At 41.0% G+C, this 19821-nt stretch overlaps 1 protein-coding gene across 2 annotated transcripts; it reads right to left on the reverse strand.

The window, feature by feature from the left end:
• Positions 1–5307: 5307 nt before the first annotated feature.
• On the reverse strand, positions 5308–18927 carry UGDH (UDP-glucose 6-dehydrogenase). Of its 2 annotated transcripts, XM_009982293.2 has the most exons (11): positions 18766–18927; positions 16003–16104; positions 14480–14680; positions 14200–14397; positions 13557–13704; positions 12289–12383; positions 9050–9180; positions 8226–8359; positions 6973–7064; positions 6773–6883; positions 5308–5435 (listed from the first exon to the last, which is right to left on the reverse strand). In XM_009982293.2, exons 1-11 carry the CDS (start codon positions 18925–18927, stop codon positions 5325–5327), a joined length of 1485 nt encoding a protein of 494 aa, XP_009980595.1. In that variant the 3' UTR covers positions 5308–5324. The 2 variants fall into 2 exon arrangements, with proteins under 2 accessions (XP_009980595.1, XP_009980596.1); XM_009982294.2 differs by lacking the exon at positions 14480–14680.
• Between the last annotated feature and the right edge of the window lie 894 nt (positions 18928–19821).

Below are 19821 nucleotides of genomic sequence, written 5' to 3' on the forward strand. Positions count from 1 at the left end.
ATAGTTCAAAGTGCGTCTCTTCCTACTAGTTCTTTGTCTGCTATGGACATTAGATACCATTTTTGAACTGGCTTTCTTTGGCTGTATATTCACAAAGCTATTTCTTCACAAGGTTACTTGGGAAGCAAGCCAGGAATTTGCCATCTAGTCCTAAACTCTCATCATGCCGGTAATTCTATGGCTGGCTATAGTACTGTTCTAATGACGTCCGTATGAAGTAGATAAGAAGGGGAGTGGACCCTCCGCCCACCACCTACTCAGCAAGATGTTAGAAGGCAGACAGCTATTTAGCAAGTTGATAGGAGAAAGTTGGTATTAGTCATGAACAACAAAAATCAGATTATACAACTGAGGCCAGTCATGCCCAATTCACGCTTCACAAAATGAAGTATAGCAATATTGAAGCATTATGAAGATAAATAGCCTTAAGCTAGGAGGAATGTACTAATTAAACAGTGTAATGGAAGTGTAAATTAGGGGAAGAGAAACCTAAGGCATGAGGAATAGAGGGGAAAAACAGAGAAACGCAAGTCTTAATAGCTGTACTGCGTTAACAGCAGAAAGACAAGGTTTGTTTGTTAGTTTTTTTTAAATTTAAGAATTTTGAAGTAATAATAAATTTTAAATTTTAAAATTTATTATTACTTTAAGTTAAAAAAAAAAGAATCTGACCACAAGTCTTGGAAAGACCAGGCATACTTGAGCTGAAAATGCCCTGCTTCAGCTGAAGTACACCGAATAGCAGAGCAGGTTATCAACCATGGTAAGGAAATTCAGTACTCCCTCCACAGCAGCAGGCAGGGAGAGGTGCAACATTAACTCCTGGATACCCACACGTTTAACAGCTGCCAGCCATTATTACAGGTCCTACTATAAATAATGGTTTTGACTTGCCTACAGAGCAGATTTAACAATATTATTGTAGCGTTTGCCAAGTTACTGCTCTTTCAGCATATCACCATCAGAAATACGGAAAAAGGAATTCTGAGCCGCACAGCTATTATCAAACTGGGACAAGAGGACACTGCACAGTCATTATCCACAACTTCTTTACAGTGAGAGAAATAATGCTTCTGGAAACAGAGTCCAATGTTTTTTCATGTTACAGTTATTTTTATGAATTGCTGCTGTGTGGTTCGGAAGATGACCTCACTTTTACACACCTGTGCCAACTTGTACAAAGCTTCTGAAGCTACGTAGGCTATTTTCTAACTATGTTTTTCTCTGGTTTGAGGAAAGCAGTCACATTCTTACTTCACAGATGTTTTGTTAAAGTCTTTGAAGTCTGTCACAATTTTACTATAAAAATGACAAGTCTTAAAGTGCTTTTTCTAGTTAAGGCGGCCTGCTTTTACAACCATCTTTCTTCTCTAATGCCCATTCAGTTTTTACATAACAATATGTTAAAGCACCAAACTCTCACAGAACTCCTGGTTATAAATTCAGGACAGGTTTCATGACTATCTGAATTTTGTTTCCAATGAAGTTTCATATTTAGTGACATTTTCTTTTTGTTTGTCAATCACTTCATTCTGTCAGTTTGTTTCACAAAGCAGCCGTAAAATACTTTAACAAACATGAATCTTCCTTGTAATCAGGAAAACATCAAATTGAGTTTTGGGAATATGATTTCAAGTTGACAAAGACACTTTAAAAGAATGAAGTCTCTTTTAGCATCATTACCTCCATCTACTACACTGTATGAAGCATAATTAAATGTTATGCAGCTGGCTAGAGAACTGCTTCCAGTGACTTCAAGTCTTTAGGTGAAATCAACAAAGCCAGAGTGTTCATTTAGTTTTAAATCTTTTTCCTACTCAATTATTAATATCAGCGTCCCCTTAATTTAAAATTAAAATGTCAAGTATTTACACTTCTTAACTACAACATGTGGCAACTTATTGCAGTAGTTCAGCTTGCAATAGAAATTCTCAGCTTGGAATAGAAAAAGCAAGGGATGAAAATTGACACCAGTATTCTCAAAGCAATTATATATAACCCATGATGCTTTCCTGCCTTGTTTTACAATTCATTTCAACCTCTAGTTGTTGAGCAAGATTATAGCATTACTGTAAATTCCAGATCAACAGAAGAACCTCAAGTGATAGATAAAAGCGTGAACTCATTGGCCCACACAAAAGGCTCACCACTAACTGCTCCTATACTGAACAGTCTTGGTCAAAAATGTGTTTGTTCAGTTCATTTGCAATATTCTTGGCTATCATATGCCTGGAACCAAACTAGATTTAGGTGCACAAAGGGCTGAACACACATACACAGAAGAAAACCAGTACATCTTGCCTGGCATTTACAATTTGTAAATGCACGTCTTGGGTGAGAAATTAAACGGTCTGTATCATACAGTTCATAGGCCTGTATTAAAGCTGGATTTGCTTCAGCTGTTGTATTCACATTTTTGCAGTGAAAAGCAGTGTTTATTAAGAACTCCATAAAAAAAGAATTTCAGAGCACAGGAGTCCATTACTCATATTACACAATTCTCATCAAGAATTACATGCTGCAAGATCCCGCAAGCAAAGACTCAATAGCATTAAAACCCAGCTCTTGCATGTGCTGCTCAAGCCTTCAAAGCAGGAATGCAAGTTATCTCCAATTCTTATTTCCCTGGCAACTGTACTCTGAAGATGATGGCTTATGATTCACTGTGCTGAAAAAGCTTCCAAAGCTCTTCGAAGCTCGATCTCTTAGCCTGTGGTAAGACTCTCTTGCATATATGCAAGGTAAGTAGTTCAGTATCCTGAAGGCATGCTCCACCAGCTGTTCAGACTGGATTCATCCTACAACTCCAGCATCCCACTAAAAGAACGCAGCCACCAATAAACTAAATAAGCTGACTCCCCAAAAAAGCAAGGGAAACACCAGTACCATTTTTACCTCTTGTTGCTCTTCAGAAGTGATCTGCTGCTCCCCCTTTCCTAAGAAAGTCAAGTTAAGAGTGATCCCACTATAATAAACTTGCCCATTCTTTATCATCTTTATGATTAAGCTGCAAGTCACTATCCAGGCTTTGACTAAGTCTGCAGGAGAAGCAGCGTAGAATAGGGGTATAGGACCTAGTTCCTCTGCCTCCTTGAGACAGCATGTGAAAAGCCACCAGAAGCCTCAGGAACACTGACCAGCCATATAGCTCTTGCACATTCCTAACAGGAACAGCACTTTACACAAGAGTGTAATGGTTCATCTGCCTACTTCAAACTGACAAGGACAGGTCCCATCCAGAGGCACTACTATTACAGCTGTGTGCAAGTTTCTGAAAAACATCCTGATTTTCTGAAGCCTCTGCTCACTCTCCATGTTAAGGTGAGCCCTGAAGCAGGGCTGAGCTACCTTGAACATAGTTCAGGACAAGAGATCTTTCAAGCACAACTTGTCAGTATCCCCTTCTTAATCCCCAAGGAGAAGTGACCAGCCTGCCCCTCTCAGGTGTTATGGGGGCAGAGACAGTCAAGAAGATGCCAACCTGCAAGAACCAGTTCTATTACAGTGCTTACAGAGACCACAACTGTATCACAAGGTTGTCCCTGCTCTGCAGGTGTTGCATGAAAGCAGCGCTGGTGAACTGGGAAGAGAAGATGGCACAATGAAAGACGAGTTTGATTTTAAACCCTGGTAATTCCCACACACTTTAGTGGCTTCCAATCTGCTCCCCACAGAAGAATCTTATGGTAGGACAAAAAGCCTGAGGCGTATTTGCCCAAAGCGCTGAGTGATTACTGCATAGTAAGTCCCTGGAAGTGGAAGCCATTAACTGCAGAATCTGAAAGCATCTGCTTCAAATATACAGCCATTTCAGTCAGATAAGGGTGTCTTGTATTGTCAACCCAAATTGTTGTACAAGCTCCTTAAATCTCCAAGTCTCTGTCCTAAAGCTTAAATTGCGTCTACAGTTTGGTGGGTAAATAGTCACGATACTAGCAGTCATTACCAAGACAACGCCCATCTTACGCTCTGTTTAACTATTGATACAGCATGCTTGAAGGCACACCTGTTGAATAAATTCAGAAGGTATTATGTGACTGGTTACAGGATAATTCTCTAAAACCTGAACACCACTATTATTCAACTAAGATGTCTACCCCTTCTAGTCTGAAACCTGTTCATGGTCATCCTTCTCTGTCCTCCCGTCCATTTCACAACCCCATGGAACAAGCCAAACGCAAACTGTCATCTCAAGGATTTTAATAGCACTGGCCAATTGAGAATAACAAAAACAAGTAGAAATAAAGTAATAGTAAAGGCAAAAATATCAAGATAACAAAGGAAGTATTCATTCCTGCTAATTAAATGAGGTAGCAAGCTGACTAACTTATGGGGCTGAATTTTTATTTTTAATCATTTCTTAACAGCAGAGTAATTTTTGCAGACTCATTAAGAAAGCTGCTTTCAGTTGAAGTTTGTAAGCAGAAAGGAAGGAAAAACATAACCATCAGGTAGCTTTGAAGCCAACATTGGCTTTCCATTTGGACTGGCACCAAATTAAGGTAATTCTGCTTAAATTCAACGTTCAAACAAGTAGATTGCTCCTCTGCTGAAGATGGGTTGTATTGCTGTAGCTTAGGAAAAACTTGCCCCAGGAATCTGATTAGACCAATAATTTATGTGGCTGCACATGGAATGTAAGCAAGACAACCAAAGAATCAAAAGTGAAGGTCTGCCAGTGGATCAGTTTATAGCTGCTTGTCCACTGTCATTAATTACATGATAGATGCCACCAGAACTATCTGGCCTCCCAAGAGACACAGTTTAGACTATCAGTGCCCTTTGATCCCAACCAGGATCGGGATATTACTGTTGCAGTCACCTCTATTTTAGGGCTCAACTCAAATCCTACCAAATTCACTTAGAACTTAACTTTTGACTTCAATGCCAGTTAGAGCAAGCATTTAACTGGACAAAGAATTATCCTAAAAGGATATGAAAAACTGGTGAGACCAAAGTTCCTGATCACTGTCCATAATTCGACTTAAGTGAAAAGATACTCTATTTCTTTTGCTTTCATATCACTTGAAACACTTAAAGTGCAGCTTCAGAACATTTCTGGAAGCAGAAATCTGCAGTTTGAAGGTAACTTTTCCTCTTAAAAGATGATTCATTATTAAAAAGAGGTTTGTACCATCTTCAGTAACCAAAAAAATTGCTATAAAAATAGAAATTTGAAAATAGACTGAATTCACATGTACCAGGTACCATTTCTAGTGTAAAATTGGTTTTTAGTTTATGAAAAATATCTTTCCTTAAAAAAGCATAGGCTTACAGTTATTATCACTAAAGGTCCACAGAATTCCTTCAGTACCTATTAAATATTATACTCTAGGCTTTTTGACAGGTGGGTCTTGCAGGCTGAACTTCGGAATTTCACATGAAGAAGCAAAAGGAATTCTTTTGGCTGACACCTTCTTCCCAATTGTTTCAATCTGAAAGAGAAAACACATTTAACGAGTGTGGCAAGCTAACAGAACCATGTAAGCCTATGAAGAATCTACAAGTTAAATCCAGGACCACGACTACATTTCATGAACACTAGAGTAATAAAAGCCGCAAAGCGCAGTGGGCCCAGGGACAGTTTCTGGGATTGGAGTTACAAAGTGTTTTTAAAAATGGCCTTTCACAGGTGTCTGCTTTGCCTATTTTAAGCTGCATCTTGCTAATTTGAACATTCATGTGTCTCAGCTTCCATAGGACTATCAGTACAAACATTAAAATGTTTCTGGTTATTCAGAAAATGGGGGTTTGGCCTCCTTTGTCTAAAAATGTATCTCTAGTAAATTAGGATAGAAGCAGCTTTCTCCCCTCCTTAATGCAGCGGTTTGTTTTTGAAACAATACAACTCTGAAACGCTAAAGGCAGCCAACTCTATGCAAGAGAAAGCATTTAACTAAACCAACACACACAAGCCAGGTACTGCAAAATTCAAAGAGTGAGACAGGTTCCCCTAATTTCTAGCTCAGACTAACATAAATCGCCAAGGACAGAGCTTGTAGAGGACAAAACAACAACTAGCAAACCAGTTCAGACACCCAGTAAATAAGGAGAGCTGTAGCTTTTTCCTCTTAAGTAGTGTCTGTCAGCTGCAAAGCACTAAAAGACAAAATACTTCAACTATTTAAATCTACCAGAAATCTGATTAATATATTCTAAACAGACATCTGAATTAACTCTGAAAAAAAGCTGTTTAACCAGTCATGTGAGCTGTATGTACCATATTTGCCCATAACAGCTTCAATTGACTGGTTAAATCAATTTATACAAGGCTGTTCACAAATAGTGTAGATAACTGCATGTAGTTTAAACGGGGGGAAAAAACATCAAGAAAGCAAGCCTACAGCCATTCACAGTACTCAAGAGCACACAGAATGAAACAGCTGAAACATGCATCTGATCTGGCTCGTAGATTTTGTTCTGATCATGTCTGGCTGAGATGCTTCTATCAGATTATTCAGGCATTTAGCAATTTTAGTATTAGTCAAATCCTGTCTATGCTAGAAGTACTTCAAGGCATGCTTATACTGCCAAATGTTGATGGCATAGTCTGATGTCCCTTGGATTTTAACAGGGCATCAGTCTGTGATAATAGTGAGGTAATGGAGGACAGCACTAGTGAAAAGACTCAAGTTTAGATGAGTTTAGGTTTAAATCCTCACCCAAAGAGTTTTTTTTTCCCCCTTGCTACTCAGTCATTGCAGAGTAGAGAGAGCAAGCAGGAAGAGAGCAAAACAAAAGAAACAAACAGCAGCATCACCCAGCTGATTACCTGAAAGCCAATGACTTGCAGCTCATTGTGAAGGTCATCCAGGACTCTCCTACCATCAAAGATAAATGCAGGCTTCAGCATCTTCTTATGAATACGTTCATAATCCAACTCCTGTAAAGGGCAATTAAAGCAGATAGAATAATTAAAAAGCATAACAGTCCCTCTTTTTTTCTTTAGTTTAAATTGAAGATAACATTTACCTTAAACATGTCCCATTCAGTGCAAATTACCAGGGCATGAGCTCCATCACAGGCTTCGTAGGGATCTTTACTTACAGTGACCAACCGAGACACTGTAACAGAAGGAAAAGAAAAGTTTTATTCTGCACACATCTTTAGCATCAATCTGGTGCACTCTTGGCGAATGAGTCTCCTTCCTTGCCCTACACAAACAAGAAGTTTCAAGTCACTCACCTAGAGATGTTTTCCATCAATACATTTGTCACTTTGATTTCACTTGTTTAAGTGAAAGCAGCTTGTACCTGACATCTGAATAGAGTCAGGGCACTCAAGTGTTTAAAGTTAAGCATTCAAATTTGATTTAAACAGTCAAGAACATCTCTAGAATTAGAAGTTACTGTGGAGTGTTCAAATGCCAGCTCTCAACAAAGGTCACTGCCTGTACACCAGCAGCACATCACAGTTCCTATTTAACACTCAGTTCACACTACAGAAAATACACACGGCTCACTAGGAGCTGCCTTCATCCTTTGGCTGCCTCAGCAGCTGCCTAGAGGCAACCCTTCCATTCCCCTCTCATTCAAGGGCATGTCAAATAACATACACCCTTCGTCACAGCTCATTTTCCTCCATTCTCTTCACCTCTAGAAGCCTGATATATCCCTCTCCCCCCTTCGTCATCTCCGTTCTCACCCACTCCAATAAGGGAGGAAAACAAGAGTCCCAAATACCCCCTGCTTCTCCCTGAGAAATTTCTAGTCATAGATAATTACTTTAAAGGCTTCTTGAATTTAAGGGAAGAAATGAATTTGGAAGTGATATGGCAGAGGGGAGAATGCTCTACAGTGAATTCCAGAATTCTTTCTGTATTTCTATTTTAGATATGCACACAAGAATTAAGGCAAGATAGGACTCGGGACACAAAGGAGCTGACAGAACAACACTAACTAGTCTCTCCTACTTCTAGACATTCTTTCTCCCCCTTTTAATTATATAAGGTAGGGAGAAAATTCTTTGCCTGCATTTAAATGAATACTTATCAGAAGGAATACACAATAGTACAGAATTAGCATTTATAGATAAAAGCTACGAAAAGGAAAAGGGCAAGAGTTACAGTAATCCTTTGAGCTACGACAATCCTCTAATAAAGTGTAGGCAACAGCACATCATTGCCACAGTGAAAATTAATTTATAGTATTTAAACAGACCTTGTGTATTTTGAGAATAGAGTGGGTAGGGAAGGGGGAAAATAAGCTTTATATGAGCATTCTTACCTTGGTTATCTTCTGAGACACCCGGATGTGAGAGATCCAAGATAATTTGTTCCTTAGGTACTTTAGGATCATAGATATGGAGCTTTGCTCCTTCATCCATTAAATACTTGCTAATGTAAATACTGGATGACTCTCTAGGGAAGTGAATCAATCAGTTAGAGAACCAGATGGCATGTTCTAAGTAATGAAAGTCTTCCAGTGTCACAATACACAATGCCAGAGCTTTTATACCAGTTTTACATTAAACAGCTTAGTGGTAATCCATGCTAGCAGCAAACTTGAAATCTTGAGGGACATCAAGGAGAGCAATATGAAAAACAAGCTTACATCTCTTTTGCTGAATCATGCAAGAGAGATACTAGGCCCCAGGACTCCTATTTGCCATAATTAATAAGGCATCAAGCTTATAAGTATTCCCTACAAACTGCAGCTGGCAAGAGCTGCATCAAGTCTGAGATTTACAGGATAGCAGAATTAAGCATCTCTGGGAAACAAAGCTGAAACTTTGGCTTCATGTTTAGAACCAGTAGCAAAAACATGTGCGTTCTTTTCTGTGGAGAATGGAAGGACTCTGTCAAGATCTATCTCTGCTTATGCAAGTTAATAAGGACTAGTTATTTGCTCTAGCTTCTGAATGATCCAGGTATGTTGTAGAGGTCAAGAATCAATTGTCTCACCCATTTAAGAAAGACTAATCCTTATTAAAAAACAAGAGGTTAAGGGTCCCATATCTGATCTACTTTTATTAACACAATTCAATCGGAGGATTTAGCTGGTGACAAGTGTAGGGAATCCATGTTGGTGAACTGAATTCTCTTTCTTACCTCGTGTCTCCAGTATCCTTTTTGAATGCGAACCCTAAAATAGCAATCTTCTTATCAGTGACAGTATTGAACAAGCTGTCAATAATACGAGAAGCAAATCTTCTTCTCTGATAGTCATTCATGTCTATTACCTGAAATTATATAGATCATGATGGTACAGAAGGGAGCCATTTTAAGCTATAAACAGATTCTATTAACAATCAAGCCAAGCTACCCACACACAAGCTTAACAGAGGCTTAAAAGAGCATGCTAAGGATTTTTACCCAGTATCATAAGTAATCCAAAGATAAACTTAGTCAATTTATCAAATTCTGAGACAAATCCTATTTTAATCAGTGATTGCAGATGTATAAACACACGTACTATCATGCATTATCTAGTTCAAAGGCTGGGATATTTTTCAGATTGCTTTTTTAATCTACAACTGACTGCATTCTAGGCAGAAACAAGGAAAGCAATTTCAGTGCTGGAGTACTTGATGTCACATGGACATCCCATCACCAGACCTACACTTCCTTTCATGCCATGTATAACAACCATGAGAACATTTTTAGCCTTTTTAATCCACACTAACAGATTTCAGTACACAAAACTGGGGTGGTTAAACCAGATTTTTAAGTGCCTCACTTTTGTTATTACATGAAAGTGGGTTCAGTCACTCTGATTGTTCCTGCACTCTCCTCCAGCCTGCTTCATACTTTGATCTCCAGCCCTTAACACAGAGGGCACTGAATCACTAGTAGAATGGGAAAGGCAGGATCCCCCACCTAGTCAGTGTTCACTGTGGACTGAAAAGAACTACACCTCTCTCGGTTTTGAGACTTTCAACCCAAATCAAGAATTAACAGCAGCAGCCTCTGAAACATAAGGTATAAACTATACAGTAGAAAGATACTGGTGACCAGGTTTGAGGAAGAAAAATAAAAGCAGTGAGATTTATGCAATTCAACAAGGTAGTGATGGGGAACATAAAGGTAACAGTTGACAGGGTAAGAGGGATGCTTTTCTTTCTGCAGGTGTGTTTTCAAGCAAAGCAGATTTCGATATTAGAGAGCCCTGCCGTGTATAAAGGCCAGAAAGAATAAAAGTTAGTATTCTGGGGCTGCTCTGATCGGCATATCCTCCAGAATTTGGATCCTGTCCTCAGACTTGCCTGAGGTCTCCCATCTGCATGCACTGGGATGAGCTGCTGACAGCGCAGTGCTCAGGCCACAAAGGGGTTCACACAGTTGCTTATACAGGTACACACGTGTGTGTGTGTGACATGACTTGACCAGTGTGGGCTGGGACAGATAAACCTCTGTGAGACGACAGTGCTCTGAGGAAGCAGGAGGTGCAAGAAAGGGGTTGCACTATATGAACATAGCACTTTACCTTATCCTAACTCTGCGGCAGCTGTTCTTACTATCTGATTTGCTCACAGCTTAATAAGCCATATAGAAATGCTGCAAAGAATTGCTCTTAGAGTAAGATAGCATAAAAGCATTAAAAACACTTTAAGCTATTTTGTTTACATTAACAATGCAACCTTTTAGGCTTTTGTTAAACAGAAAAACGCCTCCACACAGAGCAAACCGTAAGTGTTCCTACACCTTTAGGTTGCCAAGATACCAAGTGCATTGCATTTTGAGAAGGACCCTTGTGATCTCAAAGGACAGTGCCAAACCAATTTGTCTCTTTCAAGACAGTAGTAATTTTCTCCTATTCATCAGATTATCACTGAGGTAACATGGTTCGTTCCTGCAGCTCCTGATGCTCCAGGGATTGCTTGTTATTTGCTTACATCTTATACTGAGGAAAAGCAGTAGTTCTCAAAGCATGTGTCAGAACCTAGGGCTCCTTCTCTTTCCTATTGTGCCTAATGCATCCAAGTCCTACACTGAACCAAACCTCTCCTGCATGCTTGCACAAGATCTATGCAGTATAGCAGTCTCAGCTTCACTGATGGGATTGCAAGCCTCTCCACTATGGACTACACTATCTTAATGAAGTGCACTTTCTAAGGAAGATGTCAATCTGAAGAACCTCTTCAGAGGCAGACAGCATAAACCCCAAGTCTTCCTTGTCCCAAGCAACTGATGTAAGAGAGTTGCAGGCAAGTAACTAGGCTGCTGACCCAGCCCTGGCTGGAGGTTAAACTACCTAAACAGGATATAGAAAGCTCCTGGACATCACAGTTAATGTAAGAAGCTGACAAAAGTCACAGATAGCACTGTGACATGTGAATGAGTTTTACAAGTGGCTGGATCTCACTAAACTCCTCCATAACCAAGCTTCAGATAATTGGAAGGGAACATTAGGGACTTTTTGGAGAACAGAACCTTGCAAAGCCAACAGAGCCTAGATAACCCCATCAACAGTACCACGTGGCCACAATGACCATCATACTGGGCTTCAGTATGGATGTGGCACAACTGACCAATGATGGAAAAATAATTATGGGCAGGTTGTTTATTTGGCAGACTAGGATGGAGAAAAGTGAGGGGGGGGTGGGAAAAGCCCAGCCAAGAGGAAGACTTAGAAAAAGGAAAGCTGTTAACAAGACAAGCAAATTGTGTTCGGTATTTCAGGGGCATCTGCTAGGGAGCCTCGGACTTGATCACCACAGCCTACATCAGGACAATAAGCCAGAGCTCTTCTGACCATACCACATATGTCAAACCTGTTTCCTCAGTCGGGACTGGGAAGAGGAGTGAGGTGTTTTCATTGGTTAACAGGGAAACACTTGCAAGTACAGACTGAGCATCTTGGTATTGCTGCACTGGTGCTAGGCCTGAGAGCATTCACATCTTCCCTGGTTAATGTCAGGAATCATTGGGAACAGAAGCATCCATGTTTACTTAAAATAATAGCAAGTTTCGCTGAGTTCTTTCAGAAAAGGAACTGTAAAATCAAACCCTGAGGACAAGGTCATAAGCTCTGAATTCAAAGTGGACAGATATAACCAAGTACAAGAGTCCAGACATGCTCATACTTCACATTTTCTACAGCTACTTCTAGATAACTTCCCAATCCAGACAACTTAATTCACCCTAAGAAAGCCTAAACACCCATGAGTATAAAATGCCAGTTTTAGGCTGAGGGCTCTAAAATACAAATGTGATTAGTGTTAAGGTGTCTGCTCCTTGAAGCTGAAACATAGGTTATATGTTGACAATGCTCAAAAGCTCAATGCCTGGAAACTGAATGCTGAAGAAACACCACCCCCTCAAAAAAAAAAATAGTGAAGAACTTGTACCTGTTGCCAGTAGCGGGCTACTTCAGGTAAGTTCAGTGCCTCACAGAGGTACACTAAATTCAAGACATCCTTCTGAAAACAGCTACCTCCAAATCCTGAAAAACAAAGTGGTTATTTTACAGGTTACTAAGATACTATTCTAACCCAATCTTTGGAACCAAATAGTTTTTAGCAATCATTGACATAGTCAGTATTCTAATTTTCCCCAGTATTTCACTACTAGCAACTGATCACCTTAAGAATGTCCCAAAAATCCAACTCCTGCATCTACTTTGTCAGGAGCCCTAAACTCTGCTTCAGATCCCACTGAAGTCAATGGAGGTTTCAACCTAGTCTCAGATTCCTAGTTTTTATTAGTACAAGCGGGTGGACAAGCTCCTGCATTTGGTCTCTTCCCCTGCCCTAGAGATTTAGAGGAATATCTCTCAGAACAAGTATATTAAGATTAGATTCTTTCCTCCCCCACCCCCAAATGGATATCTAATCATTGCCAAGAACCAAAGATCACCACAGCTGACTAAGGGAGAACTAAGATAATTGAGGGATCCTTGACACCTAGAACTTCGCTCAGAGTCCCAGAAGCAAAACATTCTAGAAGGAATTATAACAAACTAATGCAAATTTTGGTAATGTATTTGCTATCTACTTTTCACTCTTGCATAGATACTAGGACGGGTGGGGGTTTTTTTTGTAAGGTTATTTTAAAGTCATTCTTTCTCTTTCTAGGACGAAGGCTGTAGCCATACTGATAGGCTTTAGTCTTGTTCCGTAAAGTTTGTTGCCCTGATCGCCACTTTATCACATCTTACTCCCTAGTAAATCTAAACTGAATTCACTAGTTTCTAAACTACACATTAAAAGTTGCCATCACACATTCTGACCTAGAGGCATCCCCTTCCTCAGGCCTCTGGCAGTAACTCCCAAACAAAATTGCAGCAGTTACAATTGAGAACACATCTTGAGAGCACTATCATCAGTGACACTTCAGAACAATAAAGCTGCAAGTTTTCTTTCCACTGTTCCAGGCAGAAAAAAACATGCACTCTGAACTCTTGGATTTCAGATTGCCTGGGTCTAAAGCAACCTCAGTCCTAGACATTTTACCAGAAAAACTGATGAATGCTAGTACTCTACAGCAATACTTTCACACATTCATGCTGTAGAAGACTTTAGAGCATCAGATCACTCACTTCAAAACACTACTAGTAGATCTACTGCACTATTAAAAAGAAGCCCAGAAGGAGGAAAAAGAAAGATTTTTCATTTACCAACACTGGCTTTGAGAAACTTGTTTCCAATTCTTTGGTCTGTTCCAATAGCTCTTGCTACTTCTTCAACATCTGCTCCTGTAGCTTCACACAGAGCACTGATTGAGTTAATGCTGCTGATTCTTTGGGCAAGGAAAGCATTAGCTGCCTGTAAGTAAAAAACATAGTAACAAGAACTTGATTCTTCTAGAAACCAAGATGCCAGCATAGGGAAGGGAGTTACTACTGGAAGGATTACTTTAGTACCGAAGTAACTCTGTTGAGACACAAAACGGTAATAAAGCTAGTTTGATACATAAATGCCAGTTAATAGGGTCCAAGTAAAATAATGCAATGCTTAACTTGCAGAGTTTGACATGTTTTGTTACAGTACCTAGTTTCTGCAGCACTGGAGGTTTACTTTTAGTAATAACTAACACAGCAATAAAAGTGAGAAAAGGATTTAATGGAAAGCTGATATAATCTATTAGCTCAACTGAGATAATTAGAAAATATTAATATCCTTTGACACACATACTGGGTCCTCCCAGCCTCATCTGTCTTTCCTAGCTGCATCACTTAGTGTCAGTGAACTTCTGCTTCTGAGCTTTGTTTCACTTAGACCCTTTGCTCATTGCAGACAACAGCAGTGAGTAACACTAACCAGTTTAGAAAGTTCTGATGACCAGGTATTGGTTGTGAGGATTTTTTCTTTGGGCACCCAGTGCTCATAAACTGCACAAAGAGCACGGACAGCTTTCTGTCCCTCTGGAGAATCATCTCCACCAATAAGTACTCTGTCTGGGTTCTTCAGGTCCTTGATAGCTGTTCCTTCTGCAAGGAACTCTGGGTTAGACAGCACCTACAGGCACAGAAACAAACAACAGATGAAAGCCAAAAGCATCAACCAGCCTTTAAATACACAGCTCAAAGACTATGCTTACCTGTAAATCCAAGTTAGGCTTAGTATTAGCATCAAATATTCGACGAATGCTCTCCGCGGCACGTACTGGAACCGTGCTTTTCTCAGTGACAATTTTATAGCCGTTTGAGTTTTGTACAATTCGCCTAGCACAAGCTTCAATGTATTTCAGATCAGCTGCTCGGCCTTTTCCCATGCCATAGGTCTTTGTCGGAGTGTTAACCTAGTTACAAATACATGGAGGGGGAAGAAACATTGCACCTCTCTTAACACAAGAGCTACTGACAAAGTGAAATGGTTAAGGATGACAGACATTTCCCTTCCCAGAGTCCAGGTTGCTTCTACCCCAGAATTACTCTAGTTACCATATCAGATGAACCGCTATTGGCTTTCCCAATCACCCGTTTTGTCTTCTAAAGAAAGCTCACTGGTGTCTACTCAAACAGACTTTAAACAAGAGCAATTCACAGCAGCTTTGCAGGCTTCAGTGAAACTTAGTCTTATTCTGGAAACACCTGTAATTTCTTCATGATTACAGCCAGCCACCTTTTGTTTCCTGTCTCACATCTGAAGCACAAAAATTCATGTAAGAATCTTGCAGCTAGTAAAGCAGTTGTGGTTTAAATCCACTTTGCAGTGGAATCTGCTTTACTGAAGTACACAGAAAAGGCAACATGAGGGAAAACACGTCATTTAGAGTAAGACAGAGGGTCCTTTTCATTACAAACTGAATGAAGAAATGGCAACAACATGTAAAACAACGGCATGTTTTAAACCAAGGACAGGTGGCAATATATGAGCTGTATTAGTGACAGTCATCCAGCCAAGGAGCATTCAGTTTAGACTTAATGAATGGAGAAAAATATTATCAGAAACAGAGCTCTGTACTGAGGTGCCCTAACGAAGCGGAGCTCTCAAGAAAAGAGGACTTAAGTAACAAAAATAACCCAGCTGTGGCCTACTAAGATGAACAGCAACCAGTTCTTTTGGATTCTGCATCGTGAACTACCCTCTAGATTACAAAAGGTCACACACACACTGTGTATGCTTGAGTAGATGCTCTTCCTAATGGTGTCAACAGCTCAGGAATACTAAAGCTAGAAAATATTAAAGCATCATCTTCGTAACCCAATAATCAGTATATGACTTTGCATCCCTATCTCGGAACCATATCAATATTATTTAATAAGTCCCACAGATTTCAGTAGCACATGGCAATGACAGATCTGCACTATATTCAGCTCTAAGACCCCACACCTCTAATGAAGCTAAACATCTTCATTTTGACTGACAGCCTGTTTGTTTGTCAAACATCCTATTGGCTATGAGAAACAGAAAAAAACCTGAAAGCTTACTTAATACTTTTTCCCCACAGTACACAGAAAGACAAGGAGAAAACTGTGACACACAGTTAACATGACATTCCTAACTGAATCTATGTAACAAAACAAAGGCCTCTTCCTAACATAAGAGCAACATAATGATTTGATAAAAACAGTAAAAAAAAGACAAACACACATAGCCACCTTTTCCCCCTAAACTTACAGAAATAAATACAAGATCAGCTTCTCTAATGGCATCATCAATACCGGTGGAAAAGAAAAGGTTTCTTCCTCGACAGGATTCTACCACTTCTTTTAACCCTGGCTGAAAAAAAAGCAGAAAAAAAAAACCAGTTAAGGTTAATGCAGTCAGAACAGTAACCTGCCCAAACAAAAAGCATATCATTTCAGATACAGCAAGACTTTTTTTTCCTCCATGTGGACTGTTTTTAGTCTGCCAGATGTAAAGTAAAGCTTCTTTAGATTTATATAATAAAAAAATAAAGGGCTTTCTTATTCAAAACACTTAAAATGCTGTCTTGAAACTTTCAGCGACACTGAATTGTTATTTTCACAATAGATTTTAGGCTCCAGTTATTCCCATCCTCAATTCTATTACCATGAGCCACAATTAAATAAATGATGTTAAGTAGATTCCAGAAGTAAAGTCTTGCAACATTCCCTAGGCTGCAAACAAAAGAGGTCTCAACCCTCCTCTTCCCTCAGCTACACCTTCCATGATCTCCACAACATCAGATCTAAAACTGATTCAGCACCAGAAATCCCACAAAGAAGTCTTTCACCAAATTAGCAAGCCCAGATTCAGTGAAAGAAAGGTAGAGACCACAGGAGATAAAGACCACTCCTTTTGGCAACCACTCATGTTTGGACTAGATTAAGCTTATGGCACCGCACCTGCAGCATGGAAGAATCACAGGCACAATTTGAGAAGATTCTTTCAAGAGTCACATACTGTGCCAAAGCTTCCCCTTCCTAACACCTCTGCTCAGACAAGAGGAGCAGCAGACCATGTGTATATGAGCAACCCTCCGTACTAGAACCGTCTACAAAATGATTTAGCTAAGATATAGTTGTTGAAGATAAGAGAAGCCTTTACTTTTTGTTTGAAAAATAAAGTCATACACTGTAACCTGGCAATCAGATCTCCAACTTGAGAGACGCCTATCATGACATGAGCTGTTTGAGTAAGTGCCAGAAAGGCAAAGGTTCACTGAAAGGAGAGCGAGAGCAGAAAACAAAGCAGAAGCTTTCTTATGCAAGATATTTTCGCTGTCTCACTTTATACCAACTACCTACTTAAAAAGAAAACAAAGGTCAGCACAGGCCGAATAACGTGTTACAACCCATCAAATGTTCCAACTATGGTCTTACTAGGATGTAAACAGAAAGGCAGACCACTAGACAATTTCTGACACTGGAAAGAAAAAACCCAGAAGAAAAAATACAAAAAACCCCACTGTGCAATGACTCAATTTTACAACTGTCTGAACTAATTCTTGGCAGTTTTTACACATTCTTTCTAAGCAAAGGACACCATTCCAGGAAACAGATGTTATGAGTTTGTTGGGGTTTTTTTTATAAAAAACATGCCAAGACTAGCTCTACTTTAACTCATTCAGTGTTAAGTATAAAACAAAGTACTTGCTTTCATGATCTTTATTCATGTCTCACCTGCTAATCTGAGCATTACAGACATTTTCATTTGAATATGTATGACAAAGGAGGTCTATTCATCTTCACTTAAAGAGTCACAGTATATGTTTTGTTTTAAGAGGAAAAAAAACTATATTTGTGTTACAGCACAGTTAGTGTTACAGCACAGTCAGGATTCAGAAGAATTCTTACAGAAAATAAAAAGAAATTAACTGTTAATACCAGGCAATATCCTTTGTCTTTGGGAGCCAAGTGAAGATAAGTTTTTATTCACATTAAAGAAGAGAACTCAAACCCCTGAAAACTATATCTCAAAAAAAATGAAGGATAGAAGAAAGCTCTATTCTTTAACGGTGAAAACACAAAAAATATTAAGTGCTAAGAGAAATAAAAAAGAAAAATGTTTTCTACTTTCAAATTAAAGTCCTTTGGCAGCAAAGGAGCAACAGTGTCATGCATTTAAAAATCACTTTAGTCTGGCCTAGTCTTTCCAGGCCAGACTAGAGGTTTATTGTACAAGTGAATCAGGACCATGACTGTCCTCATCTTACAACATGGTTAAGATGAGCAGCACAGATTGGATTTTGGCAGTACTCGGAATGGGAATAAAGCTTACCACACAGTATTACACATTCATATTGTGCTACAACAGAGATAACATCTAAAAGCAAGTAAGAGGACTATGTTACAATTAACTTGGGTCCTGAAAGAAAGTCAGCATGATTTAGCACAATTCATTAGTACTTAAGGGGGCCTACAGGAAAGCTGGAGAGGCACTTTTTCAAGGGCATATAGTGATAGAACAGAGGGCAATGACTTTAAACTGAAAGAGAGCAGATTTAGATTAGATATAAGAAAAAAAAACTTCACTCAGATGGTGGTGAGGCACTGGAACAGGTTGCCCAGAGAAGCTGTAGATGTCTCATCCCTGGAAGTGTTCAAGGCCGAGCTGGATGAGGCTTTGGGCAACCTGGTGTAGTGGAGGGTTTCCCTGCCCATAGCAGGGGTTTGGAACTAGACGATCTTTGAGGTCCCTCCCAACCCTAACCATTCTATGATTAGATATACAATTACATTTTTCTTACTAGGCCTTTCATATATAATCCTTACTGTGTCTAGTACAGGCAGGTTTTTCAAAAAATTGGTTTAATGAGCAGTAGTGACAAGCAGCTGTTGCAGAACACTTTTTGAAGGACATCACTGTATTATACTTATGAAGCTTCAGAAGCGGGCCATGTGGAAACGCCATGTGGTGGGAGGGAAGCAATGGCAACACTGGCTGGAAGAAGAGACAACTCTGAGACACATCTACCTCATAGATTGGGAGCGTATCTGAATTCCAGGCATTGATTCTGGCCTCATTGACATCCACAACAGTAACTTTGATATTGGGACACATCTGCGCAATAACACTACAGGTTGGCCCACCGACATAACCAGCACCAATGCAGCAAATCTTCTTAATTTCAAACATGATTGCTCTATTAAGGGGAGAGGGAAAAAGGAGAATCGGGAGTTACAAATTAAAACACTAGCCAACAGTTCAAGGAAATAAAAGAATAAACGATTTAAGACTTTATTACGCTGCTACAGAGAGAAAGCTTTTCCTACAGCCGACCTCTTGAAATGAGGTATCCTGTCTCCCGCCCGGGAAGGCTTCGGAGCCCGCCCCGCTCCAGCAGCGCCCGCACTCACAGACACGGAGGAAGCGCTTCCCGCGGCCGCTGTGCAGCCTGCCCAGCGCCAGCACCACCCCTCGGGCCGAGGAGCCGCCGAAGCCACGACAGCCCCAGGCACGAGCAGAGACCACGGCCGCGGGCAGCGCACAGCGGCCGGGGCCGGCGCAGCCCCGCGGCGGGCAGAGCCGCGCCGGGCCACGCTCGGCCTGGACCCCCGGGCCGGGCCCGACCCCCGCCCCGCAGCCCCTCGGCCAGGAACGGCGCCGCCGGCGCGGAGGCCGCAGCCCCCGCCTCCTCCCCGCGGAGGGCCGGGAACCGACCCCGCTCCCCGCTAGGGCCGACTCCCGCGCGTTCCACCCCCGGGAGCCCAGCGAAAGGCTCCCGCCGGCCGCGGCGGAGAGGGGCTCCCCGGCCGCGACCCGGCCCCACGCTCCGGGGGAAGCAGCCGGCGGGAAGGGCCGCCGCCACCGCCGCGGAGAGCGCCCAGGGAAGGCAGCGGGGGGAAGCGCGGCCAGCACGGAAGCTACAGCGAAGACTCACTGCGGGCGGGCGCGGTCCTACCCCAGCGCCGCGGATCGAGCTGGAGCGCTACAGCGAGGATGCTCGGGACGACGCTCCGCTGCGAGCAGCACGGTGGCAGCGGGAGCTATTTAAAGGGCCGCCGCGCTGGGGCGGCTGTTTCATCCACG

Source organism: Tauraco erythrolophus, chromosome 5, assembly GCF_009769465.1.
Source record: "Tauraco erythrolophus isolate bTauEry1 chromosome 5, bTauEry1.pri, whole genome shotgun sequence".
Classification (NCBI taxonomy): domain Eukaryota; kingdom Metazoa; phylum Chordata; class Aves; order Musophagiformes; family Musophagidae; genus Tauraco; species Tauraco erythrolophus.